Source organism: Stegostoma tigrinum, chromosome 34, assembly GCF_030684315.1.
Source record: "Stegostoma tigrinum isolate sSteTig4 chromosome 34, sSteTig4.hap1, whole genome shotgun sequence".
Taxonomy (NCBI): domain Eukaryota; kingdom Metazoa; phylum Chordata; class Chondrichthyes; order Orectolobiformes; family Stegostomatidae; genus Stegostoma; species Stegostoma tigrinum.
This window is the reverse complement of record NC_081387.1, coordinates 19583284-19597871: the sequence shown is the minus strand read 5'-3', so window position 1 is coordinate 19597871 and position 14588 is coordinate 19583284. Positions and strand designations below refer to the sequence as shown.

The following is a 14588-nucleotide window of genomic DNA, read 5'->3' as shown; positions in this document are numbered from 1 at the left end:
AACCCTGCCTTCACTGTTTTAGCTGGGACTTTCTGGGATCACTGGTCCAGTCACGCCATCACGAAGCCAACGATTTCCCCGATGCGGGAGTACCCAGGTGGAGAACGTACGGCCTTCGAGAGAGGGCAGGGTTTGAGTGGTCCAAATAATGGATTGCACCCACTGCAGGGAGGAGTTCCCGGTAATTTGACCGGAGTTTCAACGGGGGAGGGGCCCCGAGCGAGATTGCTATTCCCGGTGTCTGGGGAGGCGATGACTCGCCAGAAGGCGAGAGGGGCGTGACGCTGAGGGAATCCCAGTGTCTCAGCGTTCAGAAACCGAAGGGGCGGGGTCGGCTCCGTGACGTCACAGAGGGGGGGAGTGGGCTGCTGACGCAGAGGGAATCCCCCGTTACACTCAAAAGACTGGCTGTCGCCACACTTGTAACATTCGCAGCGAGGCGTCGCAACTGAGCTCGTCGATTTCTTTCTGTTTCTTCGGCGGCAATAGGATGGTCGCCCTGGTCTCCGGTGTCACGCCGGTCGATTCGACCGGCAGCTCCTGTCTCCTGTGCTCGGTCTGCCATTTTCTGCTCATTAAACCCAAACAGACCGAGTGTGGACACCGATACTGCACCGCCTGCCTGGAGAACCTGTTTAAGTGAGTTAATTGCAAAACTTCTATTTTTTTGTGTGTGTGAGAGTTTTTGTTTGTTTTTGAGAGTCCTGCTCTTCGCCACCCCCACACAATCCCCACACCCTTCCTCCCCCCAGATGCCTCGATTTCTGATCTTCACCCAACGTTTCTGAACTCCAGGAAAGCCGGGATGACAAAGTGTGAAGCTGGATGAACACAGCAGGCCAAGCAGCATCAAAGATGCTCATCCAGCTTCACACCTTTTTTTATTTCGGATTCTCCAGCATCTGCAATTCCCATTATCCAGGAAAGCCGGGCTGTTTTATTTGTCAGGAAGATAAGTGAGTTGGAAGGAAACCTTCAGGTCGTGGTTGTCTATCTACAAGCTGGAAGTGGTGGGTTTTTACAGTGCAGTTTAGCACATTGCCACTGGTGTGGTGTTCAATGCTTGTCCAGCTAGGAACTACCCAGTGACAGTTTACACTACTCAGTCCTGACCTTTTATAGGGATTTTCTGAAGAAGAGTCCCAATCCAAAACATCAACATTCTTCTGCTGCCTGGCCTGCTGTGTTCCTTCAGCTGCACACTGTGTTGTCCCTTTATCGGGGTTATCTGGATCTGAGCATAAACACCTGTTTGTCTTCAGTAGTTTCTTTGGCTACAGCAGTAGGGATATTAGGGGATATCTTCCTTCTAAGATTACGAGAACCTGAGTCGACCACTCAGGCCCTCAAAGCTGTTCCATTCAACAATATCACAGCTAAACAGTGAATTATCCTTTATATATGATGTGGAGATGCTGGTTTTGGTTTGGGGTGAACAAAGTCAGAAGTGTCAAGACACCAATTATAGTCTGACAGGTTTATTTGAAATCACCAAGCTTTTGGAGTGTAGCTCCTACTCTATATTATCACAAGTTAACATAACATTTTTTTAAATCTCAGGACAGATAATGAAGCAGACTGCCATGTATGTCAGCAGAAGGTCTTTCGTTCTAAGGTAGGATATATAATTCATTGTAAATGTGCTTCTTAATTGACAGATTTGCTTGGTGGGGGTGTGGAGTTTGTTCAAGGGAGTTGGATTTTCAGAGTGAATGTTCTAAATAGTGCACGCCAGTAGAATTTAGCTTGGAAAATCTTTTAGTAAGTGACATAACAAAATGAGATGTAGGCTGGAATTTAGTTGAGGTGTTTAGATTGTTCTATATATAGAACAATGGATAACTGTAAGTGAGTTACAGATTGGAAACTAATCAAATGCTTATGATTTATGAACAGATGAGGTGATTACCTGGAAATAATACATAAACTAGCCTGTTTCTGGGCAGCCATTGTACAGTATTATTGATAATGCTCGGAAATAATTGTTTTGGAAGTACCCTGAATACGATTGCTGGGAATTTCCGTTCCCACTGTTGGGAAGTTTTGTCAAACAAAGTAGGTGAATTACAAGGAGGAACTAAAACTGACTGGGATTTCACTGAAAGCTGTTCTAATAGAGTACTTCTGCTGTCTGCCTTATGTGCTTACAGTAACAGTGTGGTGATGTCACTGGTCTACTGATCCTGGCAATGGGAGGCATCACCCAACCCCCGACCCTTCCCCACCTACAGCCTGCTGCCACCTGCCAGTGCTCTTGCCCCTGGGTCTGCCCAGCTGTATGAGTGTCAGACCAGGGGATTGCTGCACTGTTAGAGGTACCATTGTTCAGCTGTTAAAGTGGCCCTAAACTGCCTTCTCAGGTAGCTTGGGAGATTTATGCAGCTAACACTTTGAAGAAGGCCAGGGAATTCTTTTCCTGTGCCTTGGACAATTACTCATCCCTCGACTGGATCACTAAACAGAATAGTTGGTCATTATCAAAGTGGGAGCTTGCTGTATGCAAATTGGGTGCCGCATTGTGCTACATTACTACAGCAACTACACTTCAAAGGTACTTAATAGGCTGTGAAATCCTCCTGGGACGTGCGGAGACTGTGTGAGGTGCTGTTGAAGCGCAGGCTCTTTTCTTTTGTGCTTTTTAGCCTGACCTCCTTTTTGTGTTCCTCTGCCAACCTGACCCCACCCAACAGGTCTACCACGACAGAGCTGCCGAAAATGACGCTTATGCCACAAAGATTCAATGTACGGCTCACCGGGATGGTTGTGAGTGGACAGGGACGCTGCGAAACTACTTGGTAAGGGGCCACAGTGGGCCAAATGAATTCTGGCGAGAGCCCAAAGAGGATTGGGGATGGGGATTGATGAACCTGATTGATGCTTTCCAGCCTGTAACGTTGAGTGCCATATAATCAGGGGAGGCTGCAGAGCTGAATCAGAGCTTAGGAGCAGGGAGTAGGCTATCTGGCCCCCCGAGCCTGCTCTGCCATTCAATAAGATCATGGCTGATCTTTGTCAGAGTCAGCTCCACTTACTCTGCCTGCTCCCCATAACCCATAATGTCCTTTACTGTTCAAAAATCTATCTATCTATCTATTACTGCCTTAAAAACATTCAACGGGGTAGCCTCAACTAGGTCATGGAAAATTGGAGCAATTTGCACATTGTATCCGCTTGTAGCTGCCGTAAGGAATGACTGTATGGAGGAGGAGGGGAAGACAGAGACTTGGAGCTAACTGTGTCAACTACTATATTCTGACTTGGCTGCAGCTATTTTGAAATTCCAGTAAGGACCTGGATTTCAAAGAAGGGGGCAAAATTAATTCCTCTTTCCTTCCCTGAAGTCTTCTGGGTGTCCTGGCCAGCAGCTATCCCTTGGCCGATGTCATTAAAAGGGTAGATTATCAGATCAATATCTCATCTCGTTGCTTGTGGGATTTTACTATGTGCAAATTGGGTGCCGAATCAAGATTTGGGGGCATCCTCAGCTATAGAAAATCCATGTTTTGTACTCGCTGTGAAATAGACCTGCACGAATGAGTCTCTATTGAACCATCATGTATCTGTCTACCTCTGTGTTTCCCCCCCCGCAACCCACCCATGTACCTCTAGCGCACACACCGAGCCCAGTGCGATTTCCATGTGGTCCCCTGTTCCAATGTCACGTTCGGCTGCGAGAACCTGGGCCCCAGGAAGAAGATGGCGGCACACGCAATACAGGAGTGTGAGTGGAGAATGGAGCTCTGCCCCCAGTGTGAGACCTTCTGTGTTCACAAGCTGTTGGAGGTGAGGAGTTTGGAGAGGTGCAGGGCAGGGCAAACGAGATGGCTCACTATTCCTGGCGTCAGAGCTCAATTGCATTTGTGTAGCACCTTGGACCAAGTGAAACATTGCAGGAGCATTTATTTTGACAGGGCCTGAAGTTGAGCTGCTCAAGCTGTGTCCAGATCTCGGTCGACATAAAAAGTAAAGCTGGGTTTGACCGTGGGCCTGGAACAGGGAGGTAGGCTGAAAGAGGAGTGAAAGCTTAGGATCCACCTTCCAGCTGCTGGGTCCTAAAACACATGGTGGAATAGTTTAGAGATAAGTGAAGGGTCTAGGCCCAAAATGTCAGCTTTTGTGCTCCTAAGATGCTGCTTGGCCTGCTGTGTTCATCCAGCTCTGCACTTTGTTATTGTGGAATAGTTTAGTTGGGAGAAGCTCAAGGGTTTGATGACAAACCCAGAGGATTGTGGGACTGGAGGAGGTTGCAAAGCACCCCTGGAGGGATGTGAAAACAAGATGGGAATTTTAAAATGGACACACTGCATGATCCCGTGCCACTATAGGGGCAGGGGTGGTGGCATGGCAGTAATGTGACTGGACAAAAAGCCCAGATCTAATGTTCTGGGAGAGGTGGATTGCAATCCCTTTAATGAAATGTAAATAACTGAAAGCTAGCCTCAGTAACAGTGAATATGAAGATATCACACTTGCCTGGTTCACTACGGAAATTGGCCATCCTTGTTGGGCCTACATGTGACTCCTGACCCACAGCAATGCTGTTGGCTGTTAAACACCCTCAAATCTAGGGTAGATAGGGTTGGACAACACCCCTCATTGTCCTCAAGCTGAGTGGCACACTTGGCCATTTCAGAGGGCAGTTAAAAGTCAGCCATATTGACATGGGCCTAGAGTCACACCTAGGACAGACCAGGTAAGCAGGGCAGATTTTCCTCCCTGAAGGACACTGGTGAACCAACTTTCCGGGAATGGTTTTGTGGTCACAATGCTTGTGACTTGCTTTCAATTCCAGTTTCATTGACGGTGAGGTGAGGTAATTGGCAAAAGGTGGAAATAGCAGCCAGTGGTTAGGATCTGGAATGCACCCAGGCAGCCCCACTTGAAGCTTTCCAAAGGGCAATGGACCATTAACTGAAAGGAAGACAGTGTGGGGTTACCAGGAAAAGTTCTATTTGGGGGAAGGGACATTAGAAGAAGTGGCACTAAGTAAACTGCTGTTGCAGAGAGCTAGCACAGAATGGGATATTTTTAAAGGTTCATTCATGGTCTAAGGTCCTCACCAGTTGGACAAACATTTATTGCCTATCCCTAGTTGTCCAGAGGGTAGTCAGGAGCAAACCACGTTGCTGTGTGTTTGGAGTCACATGTAGGCCAGACCAGGTAAGGATGGCAGCTCCCTTTCTGGGAGGACATTAGTGAACCAGATGTGTTCCCTACCATGGTGGGATTTGAATCCGGGTCACCAGAACATTACTCTTTTAAGATTAATACTCCAGTGATAATACCACTCGGCCACTGCCTCCTCATATGCTGCGATCACTCTGTGATTATATTCCTTTGAGGTGCTGTACTGCGGGAGGGCTGAGCTCTGTCGTGTGGTGGCTCAGGCAAAGTGTGCCCCTAACATTGCAATCCTCTGTTTCTCTCAGGATCATATCACCACATGTTTCAAACGGAAGCAGTCATGTCCCGTGTGCGGCAAGACGGATTTAACGAAGGCCGAGGTAAGATGGCTCCCTCCATTGTTATAAATCTCAAATCCACTGGGAGTCAGACAGATGATCCTTTCTGTTGCAGAGAGGGCCAGTGTTGGAGGCAGTCAGACTTTAAGGGGTTACGTAGGGACTTCTAAATTCACAGTTTAAAAAAAAAGAATGAGATTAGCTTTCCATTTGAACCTTGTGCACCCCAGCAGAATCTGGACACACAACCTACGCAGATAAGAAATGAGCGATACCAATAGATTCCAGGGAGGTCTAGGAGTCAGAAGGAGTTTAGAGAGAGTGAGGTGACAGGCACTGGTCAGGAATGGGCCAAAACAGGTCAAACCGTGATAAGACCTAAATGACCCTTGACTGGGTGAAGAAGTCATTAACAACGTTAACATCTGCCTTTGAATGGACATCTTTCTCTTGAATTTGGCTAATGAGATGCTAATGTGACCAAAATGGAACACTGAATGTCTCTGAAACAAAGAACAGAATAATTTGCAAGGAAGGGGGAGGTAGGCAAATGTAGATGCCGGAAATCAGAAACTAAAACAGAAATTGCTGGAAAAGCTCAGCTCAGCACCGAGTCTGAGAAAAGATTGCTCGACCCAAAGTGTTAACTCTGATTTCTCTCCACAGATGCTGCCAGACCTGCTGAGCTTTTCCAGCAATTTTTGTTTATCTGATTTCCAGCATCTGCAGTTCTTTCAGTTTTTATTTACTGAATTTCCCTGTATTTGCCAGAGACTTGCTCCAATTTGGTGGGAGCAATGCTGCAGCTGCGTTTTGCTTGACTAAACAATGGTGGGCAAGTGCTCAGTTCCGGCTGGCCAACTAATATGTCACTGCAATCGGCAGGATTTTCAGTGCACTTGATGTGTGAAATCCAGTTCTAAAATCAGAGTAGGACTTATACACTTATTGGTAAGGTTATTGGACAGTGTTGCTGAGCAAAGAAACCTGGGAGTGTAGGCTCATAGTTCCTTGAATGTGAGTCACAGGTAGATAGGATAGTGAAGGAGGTGTTTGGTATGCTTGCCTTTATTGGTCAATGCATTGAGTCTAGGAGTTGGGCGGTCATACTGTGGCTGTACGGGATATTGGTTAGGCCACTTGGGAAAGCTGTGTGCGGTTCTGACCTCCCTGCTATAGGAAGGATGTTGTGAAACTTGACAGGGTTCAGAAAATATTTACAGGTATATTGCCAGGATTAGAGGGTTTGAGCTGGAGGAAGTGGTTGAATATACGGGCTATTTTCCCTAGTGCATTAGAGGTTGAGAGGTGACCTTGTAGAGATTTATAAAATCATGAGAGGCATGGAGAGGGTGAATTGTCAAGGCCTTTTCCCCAGGATAGGGGAGCCCAAAACTACAGGCATAGGTTTAAGGTGAGAGGGGAAACATTTAAAAGGGAACTAAGGGGTACTTTTTTTTTAATGCAGAGGGTGGTGTGTGTATGGAACGAGCTGCCAGAGGAAGTGGTGGAGGCTGGCGCAATTACAATATTTAAAAGGCATCTAAAGCTATAAACTGTTCCCACTCTGCCTTTATCCTATACTTTCTCTCTTTGTCTCTTTAAGTCTGCAAATTAGTGGTTGTAAACAAGGCATCCTTTGTCTACTTTCATGAAGCTTGTTCACTGGTTTCTAAGTCATAGGATAGAGAAATTTTAAAGGGGCATAGAGAAATTTTAAAGGGGCATGTTCAGTGTTCATTTGCTAATGCTATCTCAGGTGTAGCTTTAAATGCCCTCCCCCGTCTCATTCTCTTACTCACTTGGAGTGGTACTCCACTGCAGTGCACCCTGAGGGAGTGCTGCACATTGACGGTGCTGTCTGTCAGATCAGGCATTAAAGCTGGGGTTGTGTCTATCTGCTCGGGTGACAGAAAAGATCCTGTGTTGCCACTTTCTAACCAAAGCAGATGTGTTTGTTATTAGTCTTCTGGGCAACACCGAGCCCTCTATCAACAGTGCGAAGTGCAAGCTGTCTGGTCGTGATCTGTTTGTGGGAGCTTGTTTTGTGCATCTTTAATGGCTGGGTTTCCTGCATCACAATAGTGACTCTCCTTCGAAAATACCTGATTAGAAGATGGGTTGAAACGTCAGTGGTCATAAGCATCTGACAAATGCAAATGTGTAAAGAGTGTCACGGTGGCTCAGTGGTTAGCACTGCAGCCTCACAGAGCCAGGGACCCGGGTTCGATTCCAGCCTCAGGCGACTGTCTGTGCGGAGTTTGCACGTTCTCCCCATGTCTGTGTGGGTTTGCTCCGGTTTCCTCCCACAGTCTAAAGATGTGCAGGCTAGTTGGATTGGCCGTGCTGAATTGCCCCACAGTGTTCAGGGGTGTGTGGATTATAGGGGGATGGGTCTGGGTGGGATGCTCTGAGGGACGGTGTGGACTTGTTGGGCCAAAGGGCCTGTTTCCACACTTTAGGGAATCTAGTCTAAAAACCAAAAGAACGGTGGATGCCATAAATCAGGAACAAAAACAAAGTTACTGGAAAAGCTCAGCAGGTCTGGCAGTGTCTGGTGACCCTTCCTCAGAAATGCAAATCTGTCTTGCTCTCCAGCTGTCCGTGCATCTTTCTTTCCTTCTGAGTCTGCACCCCTCTCATTCTGTCTCTCTCTTTCTTCTTTCTATCTCTTTCGCTCTCCGTGTGTTTGCTGCCCAGTCAGGTCTCATTTCCATTGACATGATGAACCTTGTGACGAAGCTGTGGCTTTAAGAGGTCATTTTGTCCTGGCTTTCTTTTGAAGAGGGGTTTTAAGGCAGAGCCGGAGAGTTGTCTACCAGAGCCAAGCAGCTTGTGAGGTCTTGTTTTTTTTTAAAAGTCAGAACAATAGAAGCAGCCTGAATGGATGTGGTCTTCAGTTTAGCTTTCAGCAGTTGCTGTTGGGGTCTTGAAGAAGTGGAAACTATTTTTTTTCCTCTCTCTCTCTGATAAAACCAGATGCTGTGGTACCCTGCCTGTTACAGGGGCTGCATGTGAGAAAATCTGTTTTCTGAATTTGTCTTTTGCCAAGGGTGTGTGTTTATAGGATGTTACTATATTGGAACAGTTAATTAGTAATGGTTACCGTGTCTATTATTCTGTTAAGTTTTCCCTTAGCTTTAGGTTTTTCCAATTCCTTCTTTCTTCTGTTGCATTTTAAATAAAGTGAATGATTAAAGTTTGTTTTGCTTTAAATCCAGTGGTCTGACCAATCAAATTGCATCTGGGGCACAATACCTCCTTTTTTTTAAAAGGGAAGAGAAAGTTAGGATCTTAGTCTATATTTTGAGGGGGGTTGTCTGGTTCATAACAACGTCTTTTGCAGAAAGCAGACTGTTTGTACAATTCTAGTTGCTAACAGTTGTTTCTTTTTTTTCTTTGCAGTTGGAGGCACACTGTGACCCTCATCACGGCACCTGCCCTGACGCCCAGGTCTCCTGCCCCTTTAAGGACATTGGCTGCCTGGAGAAGGTGAGTTTTACTTATTGGTTGAAAATCTGTCTGACCTTTGCCCCACCACCAGGAGTCTTACTTCGAATCTCTCAATGCCTTACTGCCCACCGTGCTTAGCCTGGCCGTACAAAGAAATGACTCAGTTAGTGCATCTTCTAACTGTTGTCTCGCACAAAAGTCTGCAAATTGCTCCTTTTCCACAGATTTTGTTCAATTTCCTTTTTCTAAGATTGAGCTTGAATCTGCTTCCTCCACCCTTTCCAGTAGAGCGTTCTAGATCAGAATATTTAAAGCGAGCTCTCCCCTTCTGGATGAGATAGCAGGGGCTGCAGATGCTGGAGAATCTGAGATAACAAGATGTAGAGCTGGATGAACACAGCAGGCCAAACAGCATCATAGAATCTTTCCTGCTCCCGTGATGCTGCTTGGCCTGCTGTGTTCATCCAGCTCTACACCTTGTCATCTCATCTGGCTCTTCATTTTTTATTCTGTTCTGCACTCTCGGTGCCTACCTATCTACTCCAATAAAATTAATTCAGATTCCAGACTCCCTACGTAATTTTCACTTTGTGGAGGTCGTACGTCCCAGCAAATGGTGGGGTGGGGTGGGGTCGGGGTGGGGGTTGGGGAGAGAGAGAGAGGGAAAGAATGCAAGGGAGGGGTTCAGATTCCCATCCTCCCACCCTCTGCAATAACTCTCGGCTGGCCTAGTCCAGAGAGGGGTACCTACAGCTGGGAGTGTTGAGTAATCGACAGACGCTACCACCTCTTCTTCCAGGTGACGACTGTTGGATCATTTTACGTCGACCTGAGAGGACAGGCAATGCCTGGGTGCAGAGTTTTTTGTTTTTTGTCTGAGAGGTGGCATCTTCAGCAGCGCTAACCCTTCTGACAGTGCGGCACTCCGTTAAGGATCAAAAACAGAAGATGGTGGAAAAGCTCAGCAGGTTCTGGCAGCATTTGAGAAGAGAAAATCAGTTAACGTTTCGGGTCCGGGGGGTCCACTGGACTGGATAAGTTAACTCTGATGTTCTCCCCCCGCCCCCACACAAGATGCTGCCAGAACTTTTTCACCAACTTTAGTTTTTGTTCCTGATTTAAAGCATCCGCTGTTCCTTTGGTTTCTACTTCCTTATGGGTGGATTGCATGATGGGGGTAGGCAGGCTTAACAAGTGGGCCCTGACCCCTCTGTGTGTGTGGTTGGGGGTGGGTAGTTTGCTGGTCGATGTGCGCAGGGCCGCCCCCTTTCGCCATTGCTAACGCGGCTCTGTCTCCTTCCGTCTGGCGCAGCCCCGGAGGCGGGACGTGGACGAGCACCTGCGGGACGCGCAGCCGGCGCACCTCCTACAGATGCTGAACCGGAGAGAGGGCCTTCGTGCTGGGATCCCGTCCGAGGTCGGGGGGCTGGCGGCGGCGGCGGCGGCGGCAGGGGCGGCGCAAGCCTCCGACGAGCTGAGCGCCCTGGAGCGGAAGGCGGGCGGCCTGAACCGGGAGCTGGACAAGTACGCCCACCTGCTGGAGGCGCTGCAGCGCCGCTGCCTGCAGTACGAGCAGCTGATCTCGGGGCTGCAGCGGAAGGTGCGGGCGCTAGAGGGCGCCCGAGAGTCACCCGCGAGCACCAATGGAGTTCTACTCTGGAAGATCCGGGACTTTTCCTCGTGCCTGACGGCCGCCAGGGCCGAGCGGATGACGTCATTCTACTCTCCAGTCTTCTGCACTCACCCGTTCGGCTACCGCCTCTGCTGTAGGGTCTACCCGAACGGAGACGGCAGCGGCCGGGGCACCCACGTCTCCCTTTTCCTGGCCATCGTGCGCGGCGACTACGACGACGTGCTTCCCTGGCCCTTCCGGCAGAAGGTCACCTTCATGCTGCTGGACCAGGCGCAGCAGAAGCACCACCTCAAGGAGTCCTTCACCCCGGACGTGCTGAGCGGCTCCTTCCAGAAGCCCCGGAGCCACATGAACGTGGCGAGCGGCTGCCCCACCTTCGCCAGGCACGACCTGCTGCAGAAAGCGCACGGCCCCTACCTGAGGGACGACACGCTCTACATCAAAGTGGTGGTGGAGACGGCGGGGCTGGTGCCCTGAGTTCCTCAATCCCATTTCCAACCCTCACCCACCCAACACACGGTACAGTCCGCTCCACCTCACTTTTTCCCACCCCCCCTCCTCCGTTGTTTCGCCTCCACTGAGTACCCCTAATGGGTCTCCTTAGCTGAGGAAGGATGTTCCTGGGCTGGAGGGAGTGTGCAACAGAAGTTTCCCCGGACTCGTTCCTGGCGTGGCAGGAATGAAGAGAGACTGGACGGGTTAGGACCATGTTCCCCTGCAGTTTAGAAGAGTGAGCGGGGAATCTCACAGAAACCTATAGGATTCTGACAGGACCGGACAGGGTAAATGCTGTTCCTAGCGATCAAGGGATCCAGAACCTTGGGTCGCAGTCCAAAGATACCAGGTAGCTGTTTAGCACTGAGATGAGGTGAAGAATGTCTTCAACCAGAGAGTGGTAGGCCTGTGGACTTCTCTGCCACAAAAGGCTAAGGCCAAAGTGTTGCTTTTTAGAAGGAGTTAGGTATAGTTCTTGGGGCTAAAGGGATCAAGGAGAGAAAGTCGGAGCAGGGTACTGAGTTGGATGATCTGTTGTCATCCTACTGATTGGCAGAGCAAGCTCAAGGGGCCAAAAGCCTACCTTTCAGAGCTGCATGTAGGCCAGACCAAGTAAGGATGGCTGATTTCCTTCCCTATAAAGCAAACCAGATGGCAATTTCTATTTTTTTGCTTGATTACGATGACTGTAAATTACTTTCGATTCTAGGATTCTTTAATTAATCAAACTTCAAAGTCCACAAGCTGCCATTTGTAACCTTTGTCTTCAGAGCATTGTCTTTCTCTGTGTTTACCAGTTTAGTGACATTGCCGTCTCCTCTCTTGGTTTGATAATTGGTCATTCCACCTCTTCCCTGCATTGCACTAGCCCTCTATTCTCATTGTCCCCTCTGCAGCTTTTGCAAGATGGGAACTTGACTGCAGGGGAGAAGCTGATTCCTGTCCTCACGACACAGTCAGAATCCCGACTACAGATCCCTGCCCATTTCCCACCCTTGGAATCCCTTGGGAGAAAACAGGGTAGATTAAAACTCCGCTGATGCACCCTGCTTCACTGCCCTGGGCAGGGGGCTTGTGGAAGGGCAATATGCGCTACCTAGCTCGGTGTGGCTTGAGGCAGGCTCCTTACTGCACTTTAGCCATCAGTAAATGCTATTCCTTCTTGTTCTATTTATTTATTTATTTATGCGATTAACTTATCAACAGGTGTTTTTCTCATCCCTGTTTCATTATCACTAAAGTGAACGTTGCTCGGGTTTTGAATAAAAATTTGACTTGACGCATTCTCGTTTGTCGTGTGTTCACTCTGAGTGGCTGATGGTATTGACAGGTTTAGAATGGGGATTCAGGGAAAACGGGCCCACTGTACGACATGGTCAGCAGCCCATTGCAGACTGCTCAGCTGTTTTGACTAGCATGGAAAGAGGCTTTTCAGCCGATCACATCTATGCTGGTCATCAAACACTTATCTACTCTGGTCTGATTTCCCAGCACTTGATCTGATTTGATTTATTATTGTCACATGTACTCAAGTGCAATGAAAAGTTTTTTGTTTTGTGTCCAGTACAGGCAGATCATACCATCCAAAATTCAAAAGGGTGATTGTATACCTCACTCTGTTCTATGTTATGGCTGCAGAGAAAGCGCACAAAGAGCAAGATGGTCCATCTGTTTAAGATTTTCTGTTTTCTGCCTGATGGAAGAGATTATAACTGTGGTGGGGAGGGCCTTTGTATAAGTTAGAGACAGTTAGAACTGCACATACTGGAGAATCTGAGATAACAAGGTGTGGAGCTGGATGAACACAGCAGGCCAAGCAGCATCAGAGGAGCAGAAAAGCTGACGTTTTGGGCCTAGACCCCTTCTTCAGAAAATGAAGATTAGAAATAACAAGTGGGGCAGAACACCAACACTTCACCAGAGGCACACTGGCGATTGTTACCGAGCAGGGTGACGAAATGGCTGCAAACAAACACACTTTAGCCTCATTACTTAATATTGCTATTGTTTGTCTTTTTTTTATATAAACGATTTGGATGAGAATTTAGGAGGCATGGTTTATATGTTGGTACATTGGTGGTATAATCGACAGTGAAGAAGGATATCTAAGACCACACAGGGTGGCACGATGGCTCAGTGGTTAGCCCTGCAGCCTCACAGCACCAGGGACCCGGGTTCGATTCTAGCCTCGGGCGACTGTCTGTGTGGAGTTTGCACATTCTCCCCGTGTCTGCGTGGGTTTCCTCCGGGTGCTCTGGTTTCCTCCCACAGTCCAAAGATGGGCAGGCTAGGTGGATTGGCCATGCTAAATTGCCTGTATTGTTCGGGGGTGTGTGAGTTATAGGGGGATGGGTCTGGGTGGAATGCTCCAAGGGGCGGTGTGGGCCTGTTGGGCCGAAGGCCCTGTTTCCACACTGTAGGGAATGTTATCTAATCTTGATCATCTGAGCTAATGGGTTGTATGGTGGCAGCTGGAGTTTAATTTGGATAAATATGACGTATTGCATTTTGATAAAACAAACAAGGGCAGGACTTGTACAGTTAAAGGAAGGGTCCTGGGTAGTGTTGTCAAATGGAGAATTAAGTATTTGGGCACACAGTTCTTTGAAAGATGTATCACAGGTAGATGGGGTGGTAAAGAAGACATTTAGTTTACTTAAGGCCATTTTTTGGAATCCTGTTTACGTTTCTGCTCACCCTGCCATAGGGAGGATATTATTAAATTTAGAAACGATTTGCTCGGACTGGAGGGCTTGCGATATAAGGACAGGCTGGAAGTGTCGAAGGTTGAGAGGTGGTCTTACAGAGGTGTATCAAATCATGAGGGGCATAGATAAGATGAAAAGCAAAGATCTTTTTCCTCGGGTGGGGGAGTTCTAAACTAAGGGGCATATTTTTAAGCCAGGAGAAAGATTTTAAAATAGACCTAAGTTTTGTACGTGGGATGAACTGCCAGTGGAAGTCGTGGATGCAGGGATGATTGAAGCTTTTAAAAAGACATTTGGACAAGTACGTGAGCAGGTGAGATTTAGAGGGATACGGGCCAAATGCAGGAAAGTTTAGTTTAGTTTGGGAAATTTGGATGGCATGGACGAGTTAGACTGAAGGGTCTGTTTCCATGCTGTATGAATCGATCATCTTTACAGGCAGTGAATTCCAGATATCCACAACCCTCTAGCTGCGAAAAAAATCTTATTTTAATACTCTCTACAGATCCAGCTCTTTACCCTAAATCTATGCACCTCAATCAGGTATTTGCTACAGAAACAGAAATTGTCAGCAAAACTCAGCAGGTCTGGCAGCAGAGTTTATGCCTGCACTCGAAATGTTTCGCCGACAATTTCTGGTTTTGTTTCAGATCTGGTTACCAGGCCTATTGAATATGTATTTGCCAAGAATGCAATGCAGGCAATGATTTGAAAGATCACGTTAACCACTAACATTGGATTATGAGGCAAAAAAACTTTGAATGAAGAATTGATGGGGTAGAACAAAAGGCAAAAGGCCAGGAATAAGAAAGAACCATAAGATCAGACATGAAATAA

General features: G+C 47.6%; 1 protein-coding gene across 1 annotated transcript; it reads left to right on the top strand.

The window, feature by feature from the left end:
- Positions 1–457: 457 nt before the first annotated feature.
- On the top strand, positions 458–12326 carry LOC125446518 (TNF receptor-associated factor 2-like). Its single transcript, XM_048520153.2, has 7 exons — positions 458–639; positions 1561–1615; positions 2691–2795; positions 3610–3783; positions 5430–5504; positions 8868–8954; positions 10228–12326. The coding sequence occupies exons 1-7, from the start codon at positions 491–493 to the stop codon at positions 11023–11025; spliced, it is 1443 nt and encodes a 480-aa protein (XP_048376110.1). The 5' UTR covers positions 458–490; the 3' UTR covers positions 11026–12326.
- The last annotated feature ends 2262 nt before the right edge of the window (positions 12327–14588 follow it).

Bases quoted from the DNA above. Each gene is read 5' to 3' on its own strand.
- LOC125446518 (XM_048520153.2), top strand. From the start codon at position 491: ATGGTCGCCCTGGTCTCCGGTGTCACGCCGGTCGATTCGACCGGCAGC. The intron at 5,505-8,867 runs GTAAGATGGCTC...TTTTCTTTGCAG, and splicing joins CGGATTTAACGAAGGCCGAG to TTGGAGGCACACTGTGACCC. The intron at 8,955-10,227 runs GTGAGTTTTACT...CGTCTGGCGCAG, and splicing joins ACATTGGCTGCCTGGAGAAG to CCCCGGAGGCGGGACGTGGA.